Source organism: Ranitomeya variabilis, chromosome 2, assembly GCF_051348905.1.
Source record: "Ranitomeya variabilis isolate aRanVar5 chromosome 2, aRanVar5.hap1, whole genome shotgun sequence".
NCBI lineage: Eukaryota > Metazoa > Chordata > Amphibia > Anura > Dendrobatidae > Ranitomeya > Ranitomeya variabilis.
Genome location: NC_135233.1, coordinates 594,682,553 through 594,702,174, shown reverse-complemented (window position 1 = coordinate 594,702,174; position 19,622 = coordinate 594,682,553). Strand labels below are relative to the sequence as shown.

General features: G+C 44.6%; 1 protein-coding gene across 4 annotated transcripts in view; it reads right to left on the bottom strand.

The window, feature by feature from the left end:
* The window catches only part of CDH15 (cadherin 15), a 65,656-nt gene that overhangs the window by 20,791 nt on the left and 25,243 nt on the right, over positions 1-19,622 (bottom strand). For 3 of the 4 annotated variants that reach the window (XM_077288429.1, XM_077288428.1, XM_077288430.1), the window contains exons 2-7: positions 16,786-16,944; positions 16,029-16,184; positions 15,790-15,934; positions 15,469-15,629; positions 15,255-15,383; positions 14,516-14,701 (exon numbers count right to left, since the gene is read on the bottom strand). In XM_077288429.1, coding sequence (XP_077144544.1) covers positions 14,516-14,701; positions 15,255-15,383; positions 15,469-15,629; positions 15,790-15,934; positions 16,029-16,184; positions 16,786-16,869 — 861 coding nt within the window. In that variant the 5' untranslated portion in view covers positions 16,870-16,944. Of the gene's footprint in view, positions 1-14,515; positions 14,702-15,254; positions 15,384-15,468; positions 15,630-15,789; positions 15,935-16,028; positions 16,185-16,785; positions 16,945-17,063; positions 17,374-19,622 lie in introns of those variants that run through there. The other variant, XM_077288427.1, reaches the window with a different exon arrangement.

Genomic DNA, 19,622 nt, shown 5'->3' with positions numbered 1-19,622 from the left:
ATAGGGAATGTGACTGTGCAATAGATTTGATTCCAGGCAGTAAGTTTCCTAAGGGAAGACTGTTTAATCTGTCGGTACCTGAACATACCGCGATGCGTTCATATATCAAGGAGTCTCTGGAGAAGGGGCATATCCGTCCTTCTTCTTCCCCTCTTGGTGCGGGATTCTTTTTTGTGGCTAAAAAAGACGGATCTTTGAGGCCTTGTATTGACTATCGGCTTTTAAATAAGATCACTGTCAAATTTCAGTATCCTTTGCCGTTGTTGTCAGACTTGTTTGCCCGGATTAAAGGTGCCAAGTGGTTCACCAAGATAGATCTTCGTGGTGCGTACAACCTTGTGCGCATTAAGCAAGGAGATGAATGGAAAACCGCATTCAATACGCCCGAAGGTCATTTTGAGTACTTGGTGATGCCATTTGGGCTCTCTAATGCACCTTCAGTTTTTCAGTCCTTTATGCATGACATTTTCTGGAAGTATCTGGATAAATTTTTGATCGTTTATCTGGATGATATTCTGGTTTTTTCTGATGATTGGGACTCGCATGTGGAGCAGGTCAGGATGGTTTTCAAGATTTTGCGTGAAAATTCTTTGTTTGTTAAAGGCTCAAAGTGTCTCTTTGGTGTACAGAAGGTTCCCTTTTTAGGGTTCATTTTTTCCCCTTCCGCTGTGGAGATGGACCCAGTCAAGGTTCGAGCTATTCATGATTGGACTCAACCCTCGTCAGTTAAGAGTCTTCAGAAGTTCTTGGGTTTTGCTAACTTCTACCGTCGTTTTATCGCTAATTTTTCTAGCGTTGTTAAACCGTTGACGGATATGACCAAGAAAGGCTCTGATGTGGCTAACTGGGCTCCTGCTGCCGTGGAGGCTTTCCAGGAGTTGAAGCGCCGGTTTACTTCAGCGCCTGTTTTGTGCCAGCCTGATGTCTCACTTCCCTTTCAGGTTGAAGTGGATGCTTCGGAGATTGGGGCAGGGGCCGTTTTGTCGCAGAGAAGCCCTGGTTGTGCTACTATGAGACCTTGTGCCTTTTTCTCTAGGAAGTTTTCGCCGGCTGAGCGAAATTATGATGTGGGCAATCGGGAGTTGTTGGCCATGAAGTGGGCATTTGAGGAGTGGCGTCATTGGCTCGAGGGTGCTAAGCATCGTGTGGTGGTCTTGACTGATCACAAAAATCTGATGTACCTCGAGTCTGCTAAACGCCTGAATCCTAGACAGGCCCGCTGGTCATTGTTTTTCTCCCGTTTTGACTTTGTGGTTTCATATTTACCAGGTTCTAAGAATGTGAAGGCCGATGCTCTGTCTAGGAGCTTTGTGCCTGATGCTCCTGGAGTCGCTGAACCTGTGGGTATTCTTAAGGAAGGAGTTATCCTGTCAGCTATTTCTCCAGATCTGCGACGTGTGTTGCAGAGAATTCAGGCTGGTAGGCCTGACTCTTGTCCACCTGACAGATTGTTTGTGCCTGCTAAATGGACCAGCAGAGTCATTTCCGAGGTTCATTCCTCTGTGTTGGCAGGGCACCCGGGAATTTTTGGCACTAGAGATCTGGTGGCCAGGTCCTTTTGGTGGCCTTCCTTGTCAAGAGATGTGCGGTCATTTGTGCAGTCCTGTGGTACTTGTGCTCGAGCTAAGCCTTGCTGTTCTCGTGCCAGCGGGTTGCTCTTGCCCTTGCCTGTCCCGAAGAGACCTTGGACACACATCTCTATGGATTTCATTTCGGATCTTCCGGTGTCTCAGGGCATGTCTGTCATCTGGGTGATATGTGATCGTTTCTCCAAGATGGTCCATCTGGTTCCTTTGCCCAAACTGCCTTCCTCTTCTGATCTGGTTCCTGTGTTCTTCCAGAACGTGGTTCGTTTGCACGGCATTCCTGAGAATATTGTGTCGGACAGAGGATCCCAGTTTGTTTCCAGGTTCTGGCGATCCTTTTGTGGTAGGATGGGCATAGATTTGTCGTTTTCGTCCGCTTTTCATCCACAGACTAACGGTCAAACAGAACGAACTAATCAGACTCTGGAGGCGTATTTGAGGTGTTTTGTCTCTTCTGATCAGGATGATTGGGTGACCTTCTTGCCGTTGGCTGAATTTGCCCTTAATAATCGGGCTAGTTCTGCCACCTTGGTTTCGCCATTTTTCTGCAACTCTGGTTTCCACCCTCGTTTTTCCTCGGGACATGTGGAGCCTTCTGACTGTCCTGGGGTGGATTCTGTGGTGGATAGGTTGCAGCGGATCTGGAATCATGTGGTTGACAACTTGAAGTTGTCACAGGAGAAGGCTCAGCGTTTTGCCAACCGCCGCCGCGGTGTGGGTCCCCGACTTCGCGTTGGGGATTTGGTATGGCTGTCTTCTCGATTTGTTCCTATGAAGGTCTCCTCTCCCAAATTTAAGCCTCGATTTATTGGTCCTTACAAGATATTGGAGATCCTTAATCCTGTATCTTTTCGCCTGGATCTTCCGGTGTCGTTTGCCATTCACAACGTATTTCATAGGTCCTTGTTGCGGCGGTACGTTGTGCCTGTGGTTCCTTCTGCTGAGCCTCCTGCTCCGGTGTTGGTTGAGGGCGAGTTGGAGTACGTGGTGGAGAAGATCTTGGACTCTCGTCTCTCCAGGCGGAGGCTTCAGTACCTGGTCAAGTGGAAGGGCTATGGTCAGGAGGATAATTCCTGGGTGGTCGCCTCTGATGTGCATGCGGCCGATTTAGTTCGTGCCTTTCACGCCGCTCATCCTGATCGCCCTGGTGGTCTTGGTGAGGGTTCGGTGACCCCTCACTAAGGGGGGGGTACTGTTGTGAATTTACTTTTTGGCTCCCTCTAGTGGCTACTAGGGATTTGACTCTGGGTATGTCTGTCATTCCTTTTATGCTCACCTGGGTCGTTAGGTCAGGGGTGTTGCTATATAAGCTCCCTGGACCTTCAGTTCAATGCCTGGCAACGTTGATATCAGAGCTAATCTGTAGTGCTCTTGTCCACTGATCCTGGTTCCTGCTTCATTAAGCTAAGTCTGTTTTTTTGCTTTTTGCAATTTGTTTTTGTTTGCTATTTTTGTCCAGCTTGTAGATAATCTGTATCCTGACCTTGCTGGAAGCTCTAGGGCGGCTGGTGTTCTCCCCCCGGGCCGTTAGACGGTTCGGGGGTTCTTGAATCTCCAGCGTGGATTTTTTTATAGGGTTTTTGTTGACCATATAAGTTATCTTACTATATTCTGCTATTAGTAAGTGGGCCTCTCTGTGCTAAACCTAGTTCATCTCTGTGTTTGTCATTTCCTCTTACCTCACCGTTATTATTTGTGGGGGGCTCATATCCTACTTTTGGGGTCCTTTCTCTGGAGGCAAGAGAGGTCTTTGTTTTCCTCTTCTAGGGGTAGTTAGCTCTCCGGCTGGCGCAAGACATCTAGCGACCAACGTAGGCATGTTCCCCGGCTACTTCTAGGGTTGGCGTTAGGAGTAGATATATGGTCAACCCAGTTACCACTGCCCTATGAGCTGGATTTTTGTACTTCGCAGACTTGCTGATATCTCTGAGACCCTCGCCATTGGGGTCATAACAATATACTATATACAGGAGGAGATGACACACAGGTATATACTGCATACGAGAGGAGATGACACAGGTATATACTATATACAGGAGGAGATGACACACAGGTATATACTATATACAGGAGAAGATGACACACAGGTATATACTATAAACAGGAGCAGATGACACAGGTAAATACTATATACAGGAGGAGATGACACACAGTTATATACTATATACAGGAGGAGATGACACACAGGTATATACTATATACAGGAGGAGATGAAACACAGGTCTCATCTTTCCATTATATGGGTTCCTGATCTTTCCATTGGTGCTGGTAGTAATATCAATGACTTTGTCAAAATTTGTCTTCTGAGCAGCATGGTAGCCCCTTGAAAAGCACTGGTCATTTGCAGCATGGGAGACTGGGGTTCTAATCTCACCGTGTGAAATTGCAAATGGACCTTCTCTAGTTTTTCCTGATCTTTCCATTGGTGCTGGTAGTAATATGAATGACTTTGTCAAAGGTTGTTTTTTGAGCATCACAGTAGTCCAGTGGAAAGTGCTGGTGCTTTGCAGCATAGGAGTCTGGGGTTTGGATTCCACCATGGGATTTTGCAAATTTGACTGCTTTAACTTTTCCTGATCTTCCCATAAGTGCTGGTAGTAATATCAATGACTTTGAGAAAAGTTGTATCCTGAGCAGCACGATAGCTCAGTGGAAAGGACTGGTGCTTTGCAGCATGGGAGTCTGCGGTTTGTATCTCACCATGATAAGTGCTAATGTCCCTGCTTTAGCTTTTCCTGATCTTCCCATTGGTGCTGGTCGCAATAAGTATGACTTCGACAAAGGTTGTCCTCTGAGCAGCATGGTAGCCCAGTGGAAAGTACTGGTGCTTTGCAGAATGGGAGTCCAGGGTTCTAATCCCACCATGGTTCTAATCCCACCATGAATGACATCTGCAAGGAGTTTGTATGTTCTCTCTGTGCTCAGATTGTCTGCCACCTGTGCTCCAAAGACATACAGGTAAGGGCCAGTGATGGAAGTGCTGTGGCTAATGATGTGTCTCCTGTGCAGCATTCAGGATGGCTTCTTGCCTTTCCCCTCTTTGGGCAAGTGTCCTGATCGGATCAATGTTCTGACACAATTAACAACAAATTGATTTGTATATGCCCATTCTCAAAAAAGTCTTTTTGGGACTTAGGAAAGATTTTCCCCTTTTTCTTCATATCATTTCAGTAAATTCTGATGTTCCTCCAATCCTAGGATAGGAGATATTGACACAGGTAACAACACAGAATTTCCATCACTGGCCCCTACAATGTATGTCTGGCTGTCTTTAGAGCATGGGTGGCCACCCATCTGAGCACAGGGAGAACATACAAACTCCTTGCAGATGTCGTCCATGGTGGGATTAGAACCCTGGAGTCCCATGCTACAGAGAGCCAGTCCTTTCCACTGGGCTATCATGCTGCCCAGAAGTTAAACTTTGGCAAAGTCATTGAAATTACTATCAGCACCAATGGGAAGATCAAGTCAAGAAAAAGGTCTATTTGCAATTTCCCATGGTGGGATTTGAACACTGGACTCCCATGTTGCAGAGAACCATTCCTTTCCAAAGGGCCACCATGCTGCTCTGACAATAATCTTTGGCAAAGTCATTGATCTTACTACCAGCACCAATGTGAAGATCAAGTCAAGAAAAACTATAGCACATCCATTTGCAATTTCTCATAGTGGGATTTGAAGCAGCACGGTGGCTCAGTGGAAAGCACAGGTGCTTTTGCGGCATTGGAGTTCTTGGTTCTAATCCCACCATGGGAATCTGCAGATGGACCTGCTATAGTTTTTCCTGCTCATCCCATTGGTGCTGGTAGTAATATCAACTAGTTTGCCAAAGATTATCTTCTGAGCAGCACGGTAGCCCAGTGGAAAGGACTGGTGCTTTGCAGCATGGGAGTCCAGGGTTCTAATCCCACCATGGATGACATCTGCAAGGAGTTTGTATGTTCTCCCTGTGCTCAGATTGTCTGCCTCCCATTCTCGAAAGACATACATGGAAGTACTGTAGCTAATGATGTGTCTCCTGTGCAACATCCAGGAGGGCTTCTTGCCTGTCCCCCCTTTGGGCAAGTATCCTGATTGGATCAATTTTCTGACACAATTAGCATCAAATTGATTTGTATATAAGCAGCTCAGTGCAAGCTGAGCTGTGAACATGCCACTTAGGAAAAATTTTCCCCAATATCATTTCAGTAAATTCTGGTGTTCCTCAGAAACATAGGATAGGAGCTGTTGACCCAGGTAACACCACATCACTTGCCCCTACATGTATGTCTTTAGAGCATGGGTGGTTACTCACCTGAGCACAGGGAGAACATACAAACTCCTTGCAGATATCATCCATGGTGGGATTAGAACCATGGACTCCCATGCTGCAGAGCACCAGTCCTTTCCACTGGGCTACCGTGCTACTCAGAAGATAACCTTTGGCAAAGTCATTGATATTACTACCAGCACCAAGAAGATCAGGAAAATGTAGAGCAGGTCCATTTGCAGATCCCATGGTGGGATTAGAACCCAGAACTCCTATGACGCAAAGCGCCTGTGCTTTCCACTGAGCCACCTTGCTGTTTTAAATCCCACCATGAGAAATTGAAAGTGGATTTGCTTTAGTTTTTCTTGACTTGATCTTCTCATCGGTGCTGGTAGTAATATCAATCACTTTGCCAAAAGTTATCTACTGAGTAACATGGTAGCCCAGTGGAATGCACTGGTGCTTCACAACATGGGAGTCTGGGGTTCTAAACCCACTATGGGAAATTGCAAATGGACCTGTTCTACATTTTCCTGATCTTCTTGGTGCTGGTAGTAATATCAATGACTTCGCCAAAGATTGTCTTCTGAGCAGCATGGTAGCCCAGTGGAAAGGACTGGTGCTTTGCAGCATGGGAGTCCACGGTTCTAATCCCACCATGGACGACATCTGCAAGGAGTTTGTATGTTCTCCCTGTGCTCAGGTGGGTGGCCACCCATGCTCTAAAGACATACAATGGATATATGATGTTCTGTGGTGTTACCTGGGTCAACAGCTCCTATACTGTGTTTTGGAGGAATATTAGGATATATTGAGATAAGGGTGAAAATGTTTTCTAAGTTCAAAAAAGGCATTTTTACAGCTCTGCTTGTGCTGAGCTGCTTATATACAAATCAATTTGTTGCTAATTGTGTCAGAACATTGATCCAATCAGGATACTTGCCTAAAGGGGGAACAGGCAAGCAGCCCTCCTGGATGCTGCACAGGTGACACATCATCAGCCACAGCACATCCATCACATGTATGTCTTTCAAGAATGGATGGCAGACAATCTGAGCACAGGGAGAACATACAGACTCCTTGCAGATGTCGTCCATGGTGGGATCAGAACTGTGAACTCCCATGCTGCAGAGTACCAGTCCTTTCCACTGGGCTACCATGCTGCTCAGAAGACAACCTTTGCCGAAGTCATACATATTACGATCAGCACTTATGGGAAGATCAGGAAAAGCTTAAGCAGGTCCATTAGCAATTTCCCATGGTGGGATTCAAACCCATGACTCCCATGCTGCAAAGCACCAGTCCTTTCCACTAGGGTACCGTGCTGCTCCGGAGATAACCTTTGTCAAAGTCATTGATATTACTACCAGCACTTATGGAAAGATCAAGAAAAGCTAAAGCAGTTGCATTTTCCCACGGTGGGACCCAAACCCCAGACTCCCATGATGCAAAGCACCATGCTTTCCACTGGGCTACCGTGCTGCTCAGAAAACAACACTTGACAAAGTCACTGGTATTACTACCAGCACCAATGGAAAGATCAGGAAAAATTAGAGAAGGTCCATTTACAATTTCCCATGGTGGAATCTGAACCCTGGACTCTCATGCTGCAAAGCACCAGTGCTTTCCACTGAGCCACAGTGCTGCTCAGAAGATAACTTTTGTCAAAGTAATTGATATTACTTCCAGTACCTATGGGAAGATCAGCAAAAGCTAAAACAGGTCCATTTGCAATTTCCCATGGTGTGATTCAAACCTCGGTCTCCCATGCTGCAAAGTACCTGTACTTTCCACTGGACCACCATGCTGCTCGGAAGACAAATTTTGACAAAGTCATTGATATTACTACCAGCACCTATGTGAAGATCAGGACAAACTAGAGAAGATCCATTTGCAATTTCCCATGGTGGGATCTCAACCCTGGACTAACAAGCTGCAAAGCACCAGTGCTTTCCACTGGGTCACTGTGCTACTCAAGAAATAATTTTGACAAAGTAATTGATATTACTACCAGCACCAATGGAAAGATCAGGAAAAACTAGAGGATGTTCATTTTCAATTTCCCATGGTGGGATTAGAACCCCAGACTCCCATGCTGCAAAGCACCAGTGCTTTCCACTGGGCTACCGTGCTGCGCTGAAGACTTTTGACAAAGTCAAAAAAGTAATTGCTATTACTACCAGAACCTATGTGAAGATCTGGAAAAACTAGAGAAGGTCCATTTGCAATTTCCCATGGTGGGATCTGAACCATGGACTCACAAGCTGCAAAGCACCAGTGCTTTCCACTGGGCCACCATGCCGCTCAGAAGATAACTTTTGGCAAAGTCATTGATATTACTACTAGCACCTATGGGAAGATCAGGAAAAACTAGAGCAGGTCCATTTGCAATTTCTAAAGTTCAACTGAGAGGTAGAATTACTCAGACCTCAGTCAGAATTGAACTAAGGACCCAAGCATTGAAAGGTACTGTAATTGAGCTAATCACTGAGCCACCGTGCTGCCTAAGAATTACACAATGGCTAGGTCATCAATATGTCTATCAGTGCCCACCGACAGGTCATGAAAATCTAGAGTCAGTCCATTTGCAATTTATAAAGTACAACTGAGAGGTAGAATTACTCTGACCTAAGGGTACCATCTCACAGTGGCACTTTTGTTGCTACGACGGTACGATCCGTGACGTTCCAGCGATATCCATACGATAGCGCTGTGTCTGACACGCTGCAGCGATCAGGGACCCTGCTGAGAATCGTACGTCGTAGCAGATCGTTTGGAACTTTATTTCGTCGCTGGATCTCCCGCTGTCATCGCTGGATCGGTGTGTGTGACAGCGATCCAGCGATGCGTTCGCTTGTAACCAGGGTAAACATCGGGTTACTAAGCGCAGGGCCGCGCTTAGTAACCCGATGTTTACCCTGGTTACGATCGTAAATGTAAAAAAAACAAACCATACATACTCACATTCCGGTGTCCGTCAGGTCCCTAGCCGTCTGCTTCCCGCACTGACTGACTGCCGGCCGGAAAGTAAAAGCAGAGCACAGCGGTGACGTCACAATGTCTGTCCGCTATTTCATCCTATTCATCGTCTTTCCCCCATCTCACACGACCCCCCCCAACAAACCTATCCATTACAGTAAACGGCTCCCCACTCTCCCTAGTCCCACAAGCTCGCTGCCTCGGGGTAATCCTTGACACTGATCTCTCCTTCAAACCACATATCCAAGCCCTTTCCACTTCCTGCCGCCAAGAATCTGCAAAACCCCTAGTCCATGCCCTCATAATCTCCCGCCTTGACTACTGCAACCTCCTGCTCTGTGGCCTCCCTTCTAACACTCTCACACCCCTTCAATCTATTCTAAACTCTGCTGCCCGACTAATCCACCTGTCCCCCCACTATTCCCCGGCCTCTCCCCTCTGTCAATCCCTGCACTGGCTCCCCATTACCCAGAGACTCCAGGTCAAAACCCAATCCATGACATACAAAGCCATCCACAACCTGTCTCCTCCATGCATCTGTGACTTCGTCTCCCGGTACTTACCTACACGCAACCTCCGATCCTCACAAGATCTCCTTCTCTACTCCCCTCTTATCTCCTCTTCCCACAATCGCATACAAGATTTCTCTCACACATAACCCCTAGTCTGGAACTCTCTACCACAACATATTAGACTCTTGCCTACCATCAAAACCTTCAAAAAGAACCTTAAGACCCACCTCTTCCGACAAGCCTACAACCTGCAGTAACCACCGATCCACCAAACCACTGCACGACCAGCTCTATCCTTACCTACTGTATCCTCACACATCTCTTGTAGATTGTGAGCCCTCGCAGGCAGGGTCCTCTCTCCTCCTGTACCAGTCGTGACTTGTATTGTTTAAGATTATTGTACTTGTTTTTATTATGTATACCCCTCCTCACATGTAAAGCGACATGGAATAAATGGTGCTATAATAATAACTAAGGACCCAAGTGTAGGATGGCAATGAAGGTAACCACTGAGCTGCCTGAGAGTTTATTTCTGGCCAGATTATCAATAGGACTCTCAACATTTATGGGATGGTCAGAAAAAACTGACTACAATTTCTAAAATACACCTGAGAGGAGGAATCTCATTGTCCTCCATCTGAGTTGAACCCAGGACACCAGCATCGGACACCAGCAGTGTTAACAACTGCACCATCATGCTGCCTGAGTACTAACCTCTGGGTAAGTCATCAATATGACTCCCAGCACCTATGGGAAAGTCACGAAAAACAGACATAGCTGCCCAACATATCTAGCCAATCTCTTCATTGATTTCAATATCTAAAGTGAGGTGGAAATAAAAGCCAAACCAGAATCTCAATTTGCAGACGTTGTGTTTCGGGGTACTGTTCCTCGTCAGTACAAAGTGTGAGATCTGGTTTGGCTGTATGAGAGGCATCTAACCGGGATACAAGAAATATCGTTTCTCCTTGAGGAGAGTGACATGTTAAGCATGCCGAGATGAGGAGACTTAAAGCCGCAATTCTACCCCGGGAAATATGCAAAATGTCTCTTCAGAGAGGAAGAGGACTAGAACTCTAGTGCCACCTATTGGGAGTAGCAATCTTAAAAGTCAATGTCGACCCTTTAAGGAGCCTTGTCACATGACTTAGGATAAAACCAGGGCTGGACTAGCCATCTGGCAAATGCCAGATGGGCCTGTCTGGTCACGGGCTGCCTTGTTTGCTACGTGGTTAACAGAATCAGTGTTCTCAAGACACCCATACTGTTAAAGAGTTGTGATGGAGCACAAAGTTGCTGACTCCGTCACTTACCCCAGCAGGCCACGGGTATCATTAGAAATATTGGTCTTGTAGAAAATCTTCCTTTCCTTCATCCAGGGTAATATTAGTAATTTATCCCATCTGGTTCTTGGCGACGGGAACTACAAGGGCATGTGTGATTTCAAATGCCAGGGCTGAATTTCAGCCCCAGTCAGTACCTGACACATATCCAGACTGATTCCAGTCCAAAAGAAATATTCCACCTGGAATTCTGTAAACACCTTCTCCAGGTCCATCGGAGCACCACCAACAATGCCTGTCGGGCTGAGCTGCGCAGATTCCCACTGGACCTAGCAGTCCTGAAGAGGGCGCTGTCCTTCCAGGCTCACCTACAGAGTAGCAACCCAAGCTCCCATCACCATAAAGCCATTTTACATATAGGTGGTCCCCACAAACTAGAACCCCCGAAAAAGCTCAATCGAACCCAACTTGACCAAACCGTTAACCAAAGCAACCTGACAAAAGCCAGAATCAGGAAAATGGTAGACGAGGGACAGGAGAGGTACGTAAGTGACTGGAGGAAAGATATCAGCAGCTCACAGAAACTGACCGTGTACCAGAGTCTACAGAGAGACTACAGACTGGCTCCATATCTGGAGAAACTCTCAGACCCCAGAGACCGCCAGATCCTGAGCCGGTATAGACTCAGTGTCCACAATCTGGCCATCGAGGTTGGCCGGCACAGACAGAGCTACAAGCCCAGGGAAGACAGACTGTGCCTACACTGTAACCTGGAGGATGAGACCACTTCCTGCTACACTGCACCAAATATTCAGCAGTGAGGGACACTCACTTCAGGGGCTCTCTGATCTCTTCCCGGATTTCAGCTCCATGAAGGAGGAAGAGAAAACATATATCCTGCTGGGGGAAGAAGAGAGCGCAGTTGAGATAGCAGCGCAGTATGTGAGCGCGTGCCATAGGCTGCGAGAAAGACAACCATGATATGCCATGGACTTCCTTACCGCCCACCCTGTACCCCCCATCCATCATTCCTACTGTCCCCACCCATTATCCCCACAGTCCCTACTCCATATTCCCTACTGTACACGTGCTTTGGCAAAACTAATGTTTATTTGGTCCTGCCAATAAAGCTTTTTTGAATTGAATACTATATACAGGAGGAGATGACACACAGCTATATACTATATCCAGGAGGAGATGACACACAGGTATATACTATATACAGGGGAGATGACACACAGGAATATACTATATACAGGAGGAGATGACACACAGCTATATACTGTATCCAGGAGGAGATGACACACAGGTATATACTATATACAGGAGGAGATGACACACAGGTATATACTATATACAGGGGAGATGACACACAGGAATATACTACATACAGGAGGAGATGACACACAGCTATATACTATATACAGGAGGAGATGACACACAGGTATATGCTATATACAGGAGAAGATGACACACAGGTATATACTATATACAGGAGGAGATGACACACAGGTGTATACTATATACAGGAGATGACACACAGCTATATACTATATACAGGGGAGATGACACACAGCTATATACTATATAAAGGAGGAGATGACACTCAGATATATACTATACACAGGAGGAGATGACACACGTATATACTATATACAGAAGGAGATGACACACAGCTATATACAGGAGGAGATGACACACAGGTATATACTATACACAGGAGGAGATGACATACAGGTATATACTGTATACAGGAGGAGATGACACAGGTATGTACTATATACAGGAGGAGATGACACACAGGTATATACTATATACAGGAGATGACACACAGCTATATACTATACACAGGAGAAGATAACACACAGGTATATACTATATAAAGGAGGAGATGACAGGCAGGTATATACTATATACAGGAGGAGATGACACACAGCTATATACTATATACAGGAGGAGATGACACACAGGTATATACTATATACAGGAGCAGATGACACACAGGTATATACTATATACAGAAGGAGATGACACACAGGTATATACTATATACAGAAGGAGATGACATACAGCTATATACTATACACAGGAGAAGATGACACACAGGTATATACTATATACAGGAGGAGATGACACACAGGTATATACTATATACAGGAGGAGATGACATACAGGAATATACTATATACAGGAGATGACACACAGGTATACACTATATACAGGAGGAGATGACACACAGGTATATATTATATACAGGGGAGATGACATACAGGTATATACTATATACAGGAGGAGATGACATAGGTATATACTATATACAGGAGGAGATGACATACAGGTATATACTATACAGGTATATACTATATACAGGAGATGACATACAGGTATATACTATATACAGGAGTAGATGACACACAGGTATATACTATATGTAGGAGGAGATAACATACAGGTACTGTATATACTATATACAGGAGATGACACACAGGAATATACTATATACAGGAGGAGATGACATACAGATACATACTATATACAGGAGTAGATGACACACAGGTATATACTATATACAGGAGGAGATGACACAGGTATATACTATATACAGGAGATGACATACATGTATATACTATATACAGGAGGAGATGACACACAGGTATATACTATATACAGGAGGAGATGACACATAGGTATATACTATATACAGGAGCAGATGACACACAGGTATATACTATATACAGGAGGAGATGACATACAGGGACATACTATATACAGGAGGAGATGACACAGTTATATGAAGAGGTGTGAGTGCAAAATGAGGGGAGTGAGGGGAAAATAGTGGATTATATATATATATATATATATATATATATATATATATATATATATATATATATACACTCACCGGCCACTTTATTAGGTACACCATGCTAGTAACGGGTTGGACCCCCTTTTGCCTTCAGAACTGCCTCAATTCTTCGTGGCATAGATTCAACAAGGTGCTGGAAGCATTCCTCAGAGATTTTGGTCCATATTGACATGATGGCATCACACAGTTGCCGCAGATTTGTCGGCTGCACATCCCAAAGATGCTCCATACAAGGCAGGATGGATCCATGCTTTCATGTTGTTTACGCCAAATTCTGACCCTACCATCCGAATGTCGCAGCAGAAATCGAGACTCATCAGACCAAGCAACGTTTTTCCAATCTTCTACTGTCCAATTTCGATGAGCTTGTACAAATTGTAGCCTCAGTTTCCTGTTCTTAGCTGAAAGGAGTGGTACCCGGTGTGGTCTTCTGCTGCTGTAGCCCATCTGCCTCAAAGTTCGACGCACTGTGCGTTCAGAGATGCTCTTAGGCCTACTTTGGTTGTAACGGGTGGCGATTTGAGTCACTGTTGCCTTTCTATCAGCTCGAACCAGTCTGCCCATTCTCCTCTGACCTCTGGCATCAACAAGGCATTTCTGCCCACAGAACTGCCGCTCACTGGATTTTTTTTCTTTTTCGGACCATTCTCTGTAAACCCTAGAGATGGTTGTGCGTGAAAATCCCAGTAGATCAGCAGTTTCTGAAATACTCAGACCAGCCCTTCTGGCACCAACAACCATGCCACGTTCAAAGGCACTCAAATCACCTTTCTTCCCCATACTGATGCTCGGTTTGAACTGCAGGAGATTGTCTTGACCATGTCTACATGCCTAAATGCACTGAGTTGCCGCCATGTGATTGGCTGATTAGAAATTAAGTGTTAACAAGAAGTTGGACAGGTGTACCTAATAAAGTGGCCGGTGAGTGTATATATATATATATATATATATATATATATATATATATAATACACACACACATATATTTTTTTTTTTCTTATTAAAATCTCATCTACCTGTGGTGCAAGTCTTGTTTTTACCTTGACAAGGGACAAAATCCCCTCATTGGTCTGCGTGTCTGTGCGAATAGAGAATGCACCTTGGGGGTCTCCGCTGATGATTGAATATTTGACCATCCAGTTTGGGGAACCGCGCAGATCTCTGTCTGTCACGCTCACTCTGCCGACATCTAACCCGCTGCTCTCCTCTGGGACATCCATAACAAACTACAACAATGAAAAATAAAGAAATAATAAAAAAAAAAAAAATCAGAAATCAGTCATACACAACATTATTATTATTATACGGGAGACAGAGCGGCCAAACACTAAATATGTTGTCGAATCCTGCCAATCATCTAATGTGTATTGGGGGGCTCTCCCCGACTGTTCACTAATGGTAGATGTTGGAGTGCAATAAGGAAGGTTGTATTTTGGTATGTCTTATCCTTGGAGGCACACAGATATACTATGGGACCCCTCAGTGGGTTTGACTATACTACGGGACCCCTCAGTGGGTTTGACTATACTACGGGACCCCTCAGTGGGTTTGACTATACTACGGGACCCCTCAGTGGGTTTCACTATACTACGGGACCCCTCAGTGGGTTTGACTATACTACGGAACCCCTCAGTGGGTTTGACTATACTACGGGACCCCTCAGTGGGTTTGACTATACTACGGAACCCCTCAGTGGGTTCTCTATAGGTAAAAATAAATCAAATCTCATAGGGCAAAAGGATTATCAAGGACTAGGACACCTGTGATTTGCAGCTTTACCTCTTCCTGGGTGAACAGAGGTGCATTATCATTGAGGTCTCCTATGGATATGACTGCACTGGCCGTGCTGGATAACCCGTCTCCCATCATATCGGCCACCTGTACAGTGAGGTTGTATGATGCCACCAACTGTAGGGACAGAGACAGGTAAATTATTTAATGTTCCATTAAAATCTCACCATTCTTCACACATGTAACCTGGAGGTGGCTTTACCTCTCTGTCCAGCCCCACTTGGACGGTCCTGATTTCTCCCGTGTCCTGGTGAATACTGAACATTTCTGGACTGTCCTGGTGGACGATGGCATATTTCAGCTGAGCGTTGTCTGTGTTGGCATCATCTGCATCGCTGGCAATCACCCTCATTACCATAGTTCCTAAAGGAGGGAAATAAATAAGCAAGATGGTCACAGTCTTTACAATCTAATGGGTTATTATAAGGGTCCAGGAAAATAAAAGAAGCTCCTGGATACGGGTGGAGGAAACCATACATCTTCTGAACCTACAAATATTGCACGCAGATAAAATCCACCTTACCTGGAATTGCGTTCTCCAGCACATATCCTTTGAACAGCGCCTGCGAGAATACTGGACGGTTGTCGTTTTGATCGAGAACGACGATCTCTAAATCAGTGGGGTCTTCGAGGGGAGCTCCATCGCTGTCCAGTGCGAAAGCCCGAAGCTAAGGAGGAGGAGGAGAAAGAGGTGATGAAGACTCAGCAATGACGACATCTACGTACTATGTACGGATATAAAGATATCGCTGTACGACATACCTTGAAGCGATCAATCTTCTCACGATCCAGCACTGCGTTCAGATACACAATTCCGGTAGTTTTATTGATGGTGAAGATTCCTTTGGGCTCCTCGTCTACCCCTGGCCCTTTGATGCTGTATATAACGCTGCTCTGGTATTGCTTATCTGACTTAATCTGCGAGAAGGAAACACAAATAATCACTAACTGACACAGAGGATCTTACAGGATAGGGGCTACTTTACCGATTGCTGGGGATGTGCCCGCAGAATGGGGCTCGCCATAAAAGAGAAAAAGGTCAAGCATGCACACACCATCTATGGGTCTGCTGGAAGTAACCAAGCACTGTACTAGGCTTTTTTTTTCCCCCGGCAGTCCTATAGAGAACAAATGGCATGCAGGTGACAATACTTGACCTCCGCTCCATTCAGACGGAGCCCCATTCTTGGGATTGCTAGAAAAGCGATCATAGCAAATGATCCAACAATTGGAAAGATCTTAATTGGTACTTCTGTTCATAAAAAATAAAGTGCTAAACAGGAACGTCTGCGGCTCGGGCATGTACACGGCATCAGGAGCTGTATCCTGAATTAAATGGCAAATTTGTACTATGTAATTCCACTTGTGTACAACAGAGGGCAGCATTCACCTTGTACTCAGTAAACCATAAAAAAATGGCGTCCTTTTAGTAATTGGGTGAATGGCGCTGGATTCAGGATTTTGGGGGCATAAATAACACCTATTGTAATTCATATTGGACCTAAATTGCCTTCCGTACCTGCACTACTTGAGAGGGGATGCTTTTAAGGTTCTCTGAGACTGAAATTGTAGGAATGACCCAGGCTCTTTTAGACCTTTGCATCCCACCGATTGCCTTAAACAGCTGGTGCCAGGGGTGCAGGACGCTGACGTCTTCATCTGGTGTTTCGCTGACGACCTGCGGGACGAGATGGACATTGCCGGGTTATATCACATTATTATCGGGGCGTACGGTTCACATTCAGACCCATTAGCAGAAAGGGGGCCTCATAACACAGATTAAAAAGGATCCCTTACCATGGTGCCTGGTTTGCCCACCAAGGTCAGAAGGGCCTGACCTTTCCCCTCCAGACCCTTGATGAACCTACAATTATCAGATGACCATCTAATGTGTATGGTGCAATGTGTATGGTGCCACTTCTCCCCCAATAGCAGATATTGGGGAGGGAGAAGGATCAGGCTGATCGATTTCATCATGTTCAATCATTTGTTCAAGAAGGAGATCCACCAGAGGTGTCCAGAAAACACTTTCTCCCCTCTCCGCATAAGTCTCTGTGTTAATCATATATATTAAAACTAGTTTTCGGAAAATTGATAATTAACCCCAATGCACATTTTAGGGGATAACTCGCTTGGGGGTCCGAACGCAGGAACATACAGCAATCCTGAGAACAGGACACCAGAGGCCTGAGGACAAGGCTAAGCCCCTACACTCCATTCATTGTCTATAGGACTGCTGGAGAAAGCCCAGTACAGCGCCAGCTATTTCCGACAGTCCCATAGACAATGAATGGAGCAGAGGCCGAGCATGAGCACTTACGCTATACTCAGATGGATCTGCAGGGCCTTGTCCTTGGTGCTCCGATGCTCCATTCTCAGGACTGCTCGCCATTCCAGAAATCGGAACAGAAAGTTTAAATATTTTGAATACCCTTTTAAGACATAACAATTTTGCATATGTTGGAGTGTATGGGTATGGCATGTATTGGATCTGATATTGCAGCTCATCAGCATTAGTGACGCTAAACTGCAATACCAGACACAAACTGTGGACAGGAGTGGCGCTGTTTCCTGAAGAAAGCAGTGATATTTTTCTAATCCCGTAAAACCCCTTTTCAGGCCATGAATCCGAGGAAAAAGCCTGGTACACAAACATATCCTCTAACAGGACCATTATTGCATTCCCTGCGATGGGAAATAGCAGGTGTGGCCCCCATATGTGGGTCCTTATAATGCCCCTTACACATGGGACCGATCTATAAATGCTGAGCCGGCGTCATGCTGTAAAGTGGCAAGCCCCATCATCCCTACTACTACCCCCATTGGTGAAGCATTGCTGGAACTATTAGTTCTACAACTCCTGCGCCTTTACATTTTTTAACTCTTGCACTGCCAGTACTCGATTTATCAATGGCTCCTGTGGTTCCCGTGCCCCTTCTCTCAGTAAGGAGTAATTTGTCCCTGATTTCAGGACATCCAAGCTGCTGCTGTCTGCCAGAAAAGCCAAATGGTGCCTGTCACAGAGGGGTCAGCAATTAACGAAAAGCCATCTGTCGAGGTTCCCCACCCTCCGCCGAGCTGGACACTCATTACTGTCGCCAGAAGCCATTTAATACGATGTAACGAGATTGATTCTTGTACGTGAGGCAGCGTACAGTAATGGCGGCATCAGTACGGGGCCAAAATCCTATGAACCCCCTTTTCCCTAGATTGTGGGGGTCCAACTTTAGAAGAGTTTTGGACAGTTTGGTCGGGATCCACGTTAAAGAAGTGACATAATTTTTTTTTTTTTTTACTTTGTGCAATACAAAAAAAAATATTTTTTTTACATTTTGTTTTAACCTCTTTTTTAAGACTTCATTTAAATGATGCAAAATTTGCACACAAAAAACAAACAAAAAAAAACAGGATGTGCATAAAATCACTCCAGGGAGGGAAATAAATGGGGCAAAAATTGCACAACTTTCGCAATTGATGAATCAGACAAAGATATCTGGAAATCTCAAAAACAATGACGAACCTAAAAAAATAAATAAATAAATAACAGGCAAAGACAGAAAACAGGTTTTATAAAAGGAGCAAATGAAAAAAAGGTGAAAAACTAGAAAAAAAGGAGCAAATGAAAAAAAGGTGAAAAACTAGAAAAAAGGAGCAAATGAAAAAAGAGGTGAAAAACTAAAAAAAAAGGAGCAAATGAAAAAAAGGTGAAAAATTAGAAAAAAAGGAGCAAATGAAAACAAGGTGAAAAACTAGAAAAAAGAGCAAATAAAAAAAGGTGAAAAACTAGAAAAAAAGGAGCAAATGGAAAAAAGGTGAAAAATTAGAAAAAAAGGAGCAAATGAAAACAAGGTGAAAAACTAGAAAAAAGAGCAAATAAAAAAAGGTGAAAAACTAGAAAAAAAGGAGCAAATGGAAAAAAAGGTGAAAGACTAGAAAGAGAGGAAATGAAAAAAAGGTGAAAAGCTAGAAAAAAGAAGCAAATGAAAAACAGGTGAAAAACAAGAAAAAAGGAGCAAATGAAAACAAGGTGAAAAACTAGAAAAAAAGGAGCATATTAAAAAAGGTGAAAAACTAGAAAAAAAGGAGCAAATGAAAAAAAAGGTGAAAAATTAGAAAAAAGGAGCAAATGAAAAACAGGTAAAAACAACTAGAAAAAAGGAGAAAATTAAAAGTGAAAAACTAGAAAAAAGGAGCAAATGAAAAAAAAGTAAAAAATTACAAAAAAGGGGCAAATGAAAACAGGTGGAAAACTAGAAAAAAAAGTAGCAAATGCAATAATGAATGGGGCCCCGGGTGTATTGTGGTGACGCACAGGCCATAAGGGGGCGCTCTACTGCTTCTAGATTCCTATAAGGA